Below are 10,000 nucleotides of genomic sequence, written 5' to 3'. Positions count from 1 at the left end.
CTTCTAGACGTTAAGGTGACGGGAAAGGGTTCACTTTGGCAGTTGGTGACGTCGTCATCATCCATTCAGAAGATAGATGCAGAGGGAAGGGGCCACTGGGAATAATTGAGACGCTGTACACTGGCCGGGATGGAGTAATTCGAGGAGCTAAACTGCTAGCCGGAGGTGGCCATATCGAGAGACGAGTAAACCACCTCTATCCCCGGAACTGATGTGCGATCGGACGCCTTTGACTTCCCAGGACTAGCTGAACCCAAACCTGATGACCTGCCCGTGATGCAGCAGTCGCAGCGAGTGTGCGAATACATGATATAGCAAATGATAAACATGCCGATTAAACCTTGAGTAATTTTGAAAATTCGAAATGATTCTATGCGGAGTTTGAGCATCAAAGTTTAAATTAAATTTACTAGTGAAAAGATACAAGTTTAACATATGTCTTCTAAATGTAGACATATGGGGGGGAGGATGTCGGAAATTGTGCGGAGTATTTTTGTTATTTGTTGCCTTTGTTGTAGTTAACACAATTTTAGCTTTTGTTTTGATTATAAACAATGTGATTTGAGAAAATGTTGAGTGCAGTCGCGTGACAAACAATGCGCGGGAATCTGACAGCCTTGAACTTTGGAACCTTTAGTTGAAACCAAAACCAATGATTGACAGTGATAAAAAAGAGGCATTAGAACACGAGGAAAAATAGAGTGGGATTTTGTAATCTTAAGCGAGGGAGAGTTTTCGGTGATCAATAAAGTAGATGAAATCAGGATACCATGTTAAATGTGTAAATGTTAATCTTGTTAAATGTTGGTTAAATGAAATGAAGAACTGATTTATTCGATTCGATTGTGACTCGGGAATACGCGGAGAAAAAAAAAAGAAAAAAGCAGCGCACAGCGTTGGATCAGAGAAGATCATGATCAGTCAAAATTGATGAAAGAATATTTATGAAAGTCAAGTACACTACCGCACGACTGATATTCGCGTTGTTTTATCAGTCGTGCACTAGTCTACTTGACTTTCATAAATATTTTTCAAGCATTGGTCAAAATAACATGGCGACAAAAACGCCGGGGAAAAATTTTCAGGCCGGCAAAAGAATGGCACATTTATTTTTGAATCATCATGGCACGTTAGAGAGAAGTGAGAGGGCGGATGGAAAAGCTCTGGAAAAGGTAACTGATCAAGTAGTGGCCGAAAGTTTGGAAAACTCGTGGACGAACCGTTGCGTAAATTTAATGGGGCTGTTTTTTAAAAATGTTTTTTATTACCCTACGAACTTAACTTCAAAATGAATGCATGTTTTTGAAGTTCTTTTCCTTTACATTCGTGAACATAGAGCAGTATTTTCGTCCTCGTCCGCTTGAATAGTGCGGACCGGTGTGGACAACCAGCAATAAAATTTTCACAAAAACCACTCTCAAGAAGATGAACATGACGGTAATGGAGAGATATTATACAAAACACTAACGAAATGAAGATGATACCTGCTTAAAACTTCGTTGCTTTGCTCGAGAAAGTTTCTTTTTTTTTTGGGTAATATAAGAACCTTTTTCATCCCTTCAACGATCGATCCTCTCTTAGGTTCCAGTCCTTCTCCGACATGTCATGCAAAAACGTGACAAACGAATTGCAAAATCAAATGGATTTTACTCGTTTAGATCATCGGTGAACCCTATTTTTTTAATCATGAATCACTTACTTTACTTAATATCTGCAAAATATGATGAAATGAAAAAAAAAAAAAAAAAATCCCACCGTAAGAAGTTATCTTTTTATAACATTTTCTTTCCTCGTGCCATCGAATTCCGGTAGTCGCTGTGGTTGCAACGGATAGAGCTTACGGAAACACTCGTCGAGGATGAATTTTACTGTTTACGACATCCCTAGCCGGCATGCAATTATCTAAAAATCCCACGGCCTAAAAATCTATGCACGGAAACCTTCGATCTAACAGTTTATTTTTATGATTTTCGATGGATGAGCAGACGAGGATACATCTCGCTATTATGACCGATTCCTCGAAATTAAGGCATTTTTCCACTGACATTTTCCCGAAACAAAGTCGGTGACCCCCAATTTCTTTTTCCTTTTTAGAGTAAGTACTTTCTGACCTAACTCTAGGCGAGAAATAAAGAAAATCTCAGCCTAGGAAGATTTTGGCGCGAACGTCCTTAAGTTGTCCGTAAAACCTCAAAATTTTATGATTCACGTTGTCATGGGTGCCGCTCGTGCAGCACATATATTTTTTCCTCTTTTAACCAATCATATTCTTGTTTTTTGTGTTGTTGTAGCCGTAGCCGTCGTCGTTTCTTAAACTTCCTTTTTTTTTTTGTTCCACAGTGCATCCTGTCTGTACTCAGACATTAAATGCAGAAAATGGTGTCTTCCAGTCACCAAATTATCCTTATAGTTATCCGAATGACCAGCACTGTTCCTGGAGTATCACGGTTAAAGAGTCTCAGAAGGTATTCTTGATGTTTTCGAGTTTCAGTGTAGAAGATAAAAACAACACCGATGCAGTTTTTGTTTACGACGGGGGAAATACCAGTGCGAAAATGTTGGGCGTGTATTACGGAGGTCATCTGCCCCCAAAGGAAGGACTCTTCTCTTCGTCAAACCAGATGCTTGTGATATTCATATCGGATAGCAATACCTCCTTCTCTGGTTTTCAAGCTTCGTATCACGCTGTTCATTGTTTTGGTAAGTAGAGTTGATATCGCTGGTGAGGGACCAGCGGTAATATCCAGGCCTAATGATGATCAAGATTTGTGTCGGATAAACAAAATAAACGAGAGAAGGTAAAAAAAAAAAAAAAAAACAAATCGAGAGAATGAAAATGAAATTGTTCTCTCCTCTATGACTGCATTTAATGGAGAAGTTTTGCTACCAAGTATTATATGTTAACTCCCGTGAATGAAATGACGAGATTTATTAATCGATGGAGACTAGACCATCGCTAAATTAAATGAATCTCTTCTATGTTAAGTATTCTTGTCGTGAAACAATTTTGTTGCTGGCATTTCAGTGTAAACAAATTCATCATGAGCAACAGCCAAAAAATAATGTGGAGATACATTAAGCCGAGTCATTTGTTTGGATAGAGATAAGCAAGAAAGTAAACTGCGGTATTTCAACTCTGCTTTCCTGTTCTGTTGCATCACTGATCAGTTCAAGTTAATTCTAGTTAACTCTAAAAACGGCATTCCTAAATATAGATTGATGTTTAACGGAGCGAAAAGACTAATTTTATTTGACGAGGCTATAATCCAAGATGGGTCACATCCCTAGGCATCTCTCAAAACGCGTGAAAGCTGTATTCAATGCTTGATCATCCAAAATATCTTTAGAGCTCTTTAAAAAGCCATACTTCATGGCGGTCTTAGCTGTTTCAAAAGGTAGCCTGCTCTGACGTCATTTACCCAGTAAAGTCAATAGCCCTTACGCGTAATGACGTCTAACTAGCAGATTTCACCACCAAGCCTCAAATTCGAAAATCAAATGCGAAAAATCAATACGCTATGCTAAAATTAAAAAGTCTAAAATGTTGCGAGAAGAGGATCGAGGGAGTCTTTAGTGAATATTCTGCAAAAGGACATAGAAAACAGAAAAAGAGAGGACACAGAAACAATCAAAATTCTAAGAAAGTTAAATGAAAAAAACAAGAGAGTCAAAATAATTGAGTACAAAACAAAATGTGCCATCTTGAGTTCTAAATGTAGGTGACATAATGGATGTTGCAGTATTCAGAAGGCGCTAAAAAAGCCATTGCAAGTGATCGAACTGTCAACTGTCAATAGCCAGCAAATAGGAATCAAGCCGAATACACAATTTTACAAACCTTCGTTTTCTGAACGTGTATATGTTCAGAGACTCTAATTTATATTTTAACGTTGAAAATCATCTAACTGAATGCACTGGGAGCTTTAAATATTGGGTATTTCAACATCACAATTCATAAACTCGGAAAAAACTCTTCGACAGCGGCTAAAAGAAGGACAACGTGCATCCAAACAATGTGTCAACTCAACAAATACGCTGGTAAGTTGTTATTTTCCAAATATTTAACACTTACTCGAATCGGACATTCAGGTGATTCCTTGGTAATAGAAGTTGTCGTAAGATTTTCTCGATTGTTCCCTACATTATGGTGACTCGAAGTGTGCAATTGAATAAAAAGGTCACCAGGCTCGTTTGGAAGATATAACTTGCTCCAGTTACTCATTTAATTAGTGTGACCTCATGTACTAAAGACAAGTCTATTCCAGCGGTTCACTCTACGTTTTGCAGGAACAGGAAGCACAGCTTTGACGTAATTATTGAAATAACAAAACAGGTGTATTGTATTGTTCAAAAGGAGTAATTTAATGTCTGTTTTATGGCACATGCAGGCAAACATCTTGAAAAGGCACTGACTACAAATATTCCTCGGCTGCATGATCTCGAGGAGACAATTTTGTGTCCACGAGTGATGGCACCGAGTACTTTTTTAATTCCTGTAACTTTTTCTCTGACGTAAATTTTCACTGCACAAAGAGGAGGATTAAGAGAGTAAAATTATGCCAAAAAAAAGATAGGTCATCAACCTGGTTTAGGTGAAAACAGAAATCAAACCAAGCTCGAACCACACAACAACACGCCTCACCTTCACTTTCGTACTGCAATGACACTTTAGCATCATCAAGGCTCGACTTTTTGTTTTGCAAGAGTCTAAAAAGTTTCTTCTTTTGTTCTTTACTACTGTGCTCAGAAAACGACCATTCTTCTTTCTAGCGAGCTTTCTCGCACGAAAGGTCGGCATTGTGAAATGTTTTTGTCCACGTTCGATATATCAATATTCACACATGGCTACGAAATTCAAACATTGTTTTGTTGAGAAATAACCGTTGAAACTTGTGAGACAAAGAAGACAAAACTGAACCGTGAAATTTGACTATAAAGCCTCTTAGCCATGCCTGAGTACGAACGTGGCCAATATCGTTCCCACAGCCTCCGTTACCCTTGTCCAGCGGAACGGACGCGGGAGGCTCTGGGAACGAGCAAAAAACCGGAACCAGAAACTCTTGTTCCGGTTGAGTAACTGCGCGTGCGTGAGGGGAGACGGTTAGAAATCAACAAAACACTGGAGGTCACCTTGTCATGAACGCGCTTACTTTTCACTCGCCAGACAATACGCTTGGGTATAATTACATCTCCTGATTTACCCGAGACATTTAAACTGCGGAAAATATGAAACTAACGAGATACATTTAATCAATCAAGACAGAATCTACAAAAACAAAAACGGTACGGAACTGGCAAGTTGTAAAACGATTTATTTTTAGATAATCTTCAACGTCTTATAGATAAAAATCGAAAAGAAATCACGATTTTTGAGTTTAGAATTTGAAAAATGAAAATGGCAGGAAATAAAACCGTTTTTCAACAGCCAATCAAATATGGCCAGGAGCCCATCACCCGGAGCGTGCAACTTCCATATACAGTTTATTATTAATTATGCACCGCTTCTGATTGGCTTTTGAAAACTAATTCGCGGGAAAGGCGTATCTAAAAATAACCTTACTTCTGAAAACGCCGTTGCATAAATAAAATAGGGAAATAGGTAAGTTGCGCGCTCCGGGTGATGGGCTCCTGATATGGCCTGTTTTTGGACTCTGGCTAGGTACTGTTATGCGCAAAACAGGATGCGCAGTGCAATGCTGGGGAATCACCTTCATTTAAAATACAACGTTCATTGCTAACGTGCGTTTTTGGGAGGCAAAACAAGCAAAAACTAAAACAAAAAACAAAAACAAAAACAAAAAAAGAGTAAACCCTGTGCTTTTTTCAACACACAGACATTGGACTGGACTTACTGGCCTCTAGTTTATCTTCTGTGTACTCTACGACTGAAAACTGCTCTCCCTCGGCCGCTGAAGAACTTGTGCTTTTTCCTCTTCCTTCGGGCAGTTTTGCTTTCGCGATATGTTGCTGCTGATTTCTCCGATTCTCGTGCTCGTAAGCGTAAGCGGCTTCCTTGAAAATCTCTTGAGGAAATCTTTAGTTAAATTAAACATGGAAAATCTTATGTTTCCTCGCTTCGGTCAGGTTTTTGCTTCGTAAAAGGAGACAATGTTTTTGAAAACGTAAAGTTCTAATTTCTGACTCGCGTCAGCGATAGCCTTTCAGCCTAAAGTGCAATTCCACGCTAAATACCCTCTTCTTCTCAATAGCCAACCAGACCGCGAGGTTTCCTTTGGCTATGTGTTTCTACAAAATATCTGATACTTTTCTGTCTGAAGTTTTGCAAATATGGTCGGAAATTAGCTAACATCACTTCCAACAAGCAGTTTTGGTCAATGAATCTGTGGCACAATTCTCTAATTAAAGTTAGAAACAGTCCAATTTATTATAAAACGTGGGCTACGAAATTAGTACATGAAGTTAGACACTTGGTAAAAGTTTTCTTTCCTTAGGCCCGTTTTAAACGTCGCATTTATCATGTGCTGAATCTAATGCAAATGAGCGAAAACAAAAGATTTTTGTGATTTGCATTAGATTCGGCCCATGTGAAATGCGGTGTTTAAAACGAGCCTTGGGTGAGTTTAGGGAGAGCTTTAATGACACGTTTGCGGAGAAATTCTTTCACACCCATAAGCCAAGTAAACTTGTGTATAACAAACTCATCAATTTAATACAGACTAGCCTCAGCGGAAGCCAAAACAAATGGATCGTAGATAGGTATTTGATATGGAAATGCATATGTAAAATGAATGAGATAATACCAAGTATAAACAATTTTCCTATTTTCTTACATCATTTTTGCGATATAGAATACGATGAAAAGAAAAAAAACCTAAACCTCCTAAAACTGAGAGTCTCGGGACAGATGGAAACCTTTTCAATTTCCGACGTATTATCTAGTCTGGTTTGACGTAGAACGAATGCTTGGAAGCTAGGCACTTGACATGTATTCCACATTGTGAAAATTACTTATCTATTTGAAAGTATTTTAATGTACGTAGGGTACAAAAAAAATTAAAAAGTAAAAGGAAAAATGAAAATAAAACTTGTAAATTTTGGATTGAGCTAAATCCTAAAGACACAAACTTGTAAAGGAAACCCACGGGCGAGTACAAGTATAGGCCACTTCGGAAAATAAGAAAATGCTCTGTATGCTCTGTTTGTCCCCCCTTTTGAGCATATGACGTCATCATGCATAAGGCCTATTGTGGGCTATTGAATTAAAAGATCGGTCTGAAAACTAAAATCTCTGCATAATTTTGTCAAATTATATTTGATATTTGATTTAATGTTGAACTTGATTATTGACACAACAATACCTTTTAAATCTTTGAAATTATAATCTTTTTATTATTATTGTTACTTTCTCGTCATGATAAATTATTGTGGTACAAAACTTGTCGAGAACACAACAGTGCCTCCACTTTTTTATAGGACATTTTTTTGCTCACCCTCTTTTTTTTTCCTAATACGAAGATCCCCTTGGAATGGAAAACGGTGCCATATCTGATCCCCAGTTAAGTGCCTCATCACAGTGGGATGGCGATCATGCCCCGAACTTGGCCAGGTTAAACATCAAAGAAAAGTGGCCAAAGCGCGGAGCTTGGAGTTCTCGTACTAACAATGGCAACCAATGGCTTCAAGTGGACCTTAATGATATCACCACAGTAACACGTTTAGCGACTCAAGGACGAAATGTGAGACGGTCTTTTTTTAATCAGTGGGTGACGAGGTATAAGTTACGATTCAGCATTGACGGTGTCATTTTCCAAGATTACAAACAATCAGAAAACAGTTCAGCAAAGGTAAATGATCTATTTTGTACTTTTTAACGTAAATTTGCAAGTCGTTTGCTACGCGAAAATGCGAAGCGAAATACGGCAGTGACTCTGGTAATATACTTTTTGCAGTCGGAAAATGCGTAATATTTCTCTGTTTTGTTATTATTATTATTATTATTATTATTTTTTTTTTTTTTTATTTTTTTTTTTTTTCCCGTGACGGAAAAAAGCCCTGCCTGTCATTCCCCTCATTGCTAAATGGTGTTTTTGTGCATAGAGTCTTCTTTGCGTATTTAATTAGGCTTGAGGGGGTCGGAGGTAATGCGTAGATTTCTCTGGTGTACACAGAAGAACATTTATTTAACATGCAATGGCGTCGAAAGTTATTGTAACGCGAATGGCGTTTTAGTGCATCTTTAAATAAAATCGTACCTTATGGAACGCACAAATGGATCGTCAATTGGATAAACAAGACAGGCGGTGAAAAAATAAATATCAGGAATCTTAACAGCGACGAGTAATGGACTTCGACAACAATCTTTCGCCCGTTGAGCCGAAATAAAAGTGAGCTGTATTTCTAATATTCTCTCAAGTGTGGTGCTATGTACAACACCGAAACCAAATGGAAAATTGTCTGGTAACTTATGGGTTCAACAAAGACAGAGAAGGAATCGAACACCTTAAGTGAATCTGTGATCTCTGTTGTCTGGCTATTTGTATTTATTTGTACTCAACTCTGCACAGTCTTCTGGTAACAATTGGAAGTTTCACCAATTCTTGTTAACCTTTAATGGCGTCGAAAGTCATTGTAACGCGAATGGCGTTTTAGTGGATCTTTGAGCTCACGAATGGAACGTCGATTCGATGAACAAGACAGGTGGTGAAAAATAAATATGTGGAATGTTTGACGCGTTGAGGAATGGTCTTTGACAACAATTTCATTTTTCGCCGTTGGATATCAAGTGAGCTTCGTTCCTAATATTTTACTAACTTGGTGTTATATACAACACTGAAACCAAATAACAATTTTCTTTATGGATTTAACAAACATTGAAGGAATCGAACGCCTTGAATGCATTACAGTGTTTACTGAAGTCGCATCTAAGTTGTCTGCAATAATTATCTGGAAAAACGAATTCGAAGTCAAACACTGGTTATCAAAAGTATGAACTCTTCTCTTACCTTTGAAAACGTTCAGGCCAAATTTTCTGGCCCTCTTTGTATTTTGTAGCACAGCATCATCTTATATTCTCAATATTTCCGATTCAGAAATGCTGGCGAGTTTTACGCCGGCCATTTTGTTTTGTTTAAGTCACGCATTATTCACTCCGTAGGGAGTGAAGAATGCTCAACTAATCCTGAGATAGCGAACCAATCAGGTTGCTTGAAACGCCAAGATCACTGAATGAGTATATACTGATAAAATTTAGTTCCCAGTGGAGTGACAGGTTATTGTTTTTGCCATCCAACATGGCCTCCCCGTGACGTCAGATGCAAACCATCAATAACTCTCAAAAAAGAAACGACAGATCTCAATTTACAAAACATGTCTCGACATTCTCATGTCATCTTCAGTTGCAAATGAGCTTTTAACGGTTGTACATTTGTATTTGTATTAAGGTACGTTACAAAATAACGCGTCAGTACCTGCATACAATTTGGATATGAAATACGAACTGCACAGAAACCAAAAATAGCACGCATAGCAATAACAAGTTGTACGCAAGTTTTGACGCGTTATTTTGTAACGTACCTTAATATAAATTCAAATGTACAACCTTTAAACGCTCATTTGCAATTGAAGATGACATGAGAATGTCGAAACATGTTTTGCAAATTGAAAACTGTCGTTTCTTTCTTGAGAGTTATCGTTACTCTGCTGTCTTTACGTCCGTTGGTAATCCATCAATAGCAGTGAAACCACCTCTGAATGCTAACCATGTAACACAACTGAGGGCTTACACGTGTCCCTATGTCCACTGAATAAGGTCTATTACAATCATGTAAGTATATATTAATCCTAGCATCTGCCCTAATCTCAGCGAAGGAAAGTCCTGGGAAGGAGGTTGTTCGAGATCCACGGACAGCTCATCTCTAATAACAGCTGTAGGCCTTCTGTTCTTTCTTGTCCACTATCGGTGAGTTAATCGAGTCTTGCTCTCGGCATGCAAGGGAACATTCCAATAGGCTTTCACTCTTCCGAAAATGCATATGGTATA

General features: G+C 38.2%; 1 protein-coding gene across 2 annotated transcripts in view; it reads left to right on the top strand.

Moving 5' to 3' along the window:
* LOC137974041 (uncharacterized) overlaps positions 1 to 10,000 on the top strand; it is a 145,569-nt gene that overhangs the window by 9,202 nt on the left and 126,367 nt on the right. For both annotated transcript variants that reach the window (XM_068820962.1, XM_068820961.1), the window contains exons 2-3: positions 2,341 to 2,700; positions 7,477 to 7,805. In XM_068820962.1, coding sequence (XP_068677063.1) covers positions 2,341 to 2,700; positions 7,477 to 7,805 — 689 coding nt within the window. The remainder of the gene's footprint in view (positions 1 to 2,340; positions 2,701 to 7,476; positions 7,806 to 10,000) is intronic.

The sequence above is a fragment of the Montipora foliosa genome, chromosome 10, assembly GCF_036669935.1.
Source record: "Montipora foliosa isolate CH-2021 chromosome 10, ASM3666993v2, whole genome shotgun sequence".
Taxonomy (NCBI): Eukaryota; Metazoa; Cnidaria; class Anthozoa; order Scleractinia; family Acroporidae; genus Montipora; species Montipora foliosa.
Note: the sequence above shows the minus strand (reverse complement) of the source record. Positions and strands in the feature narration are given on the sequence as shown.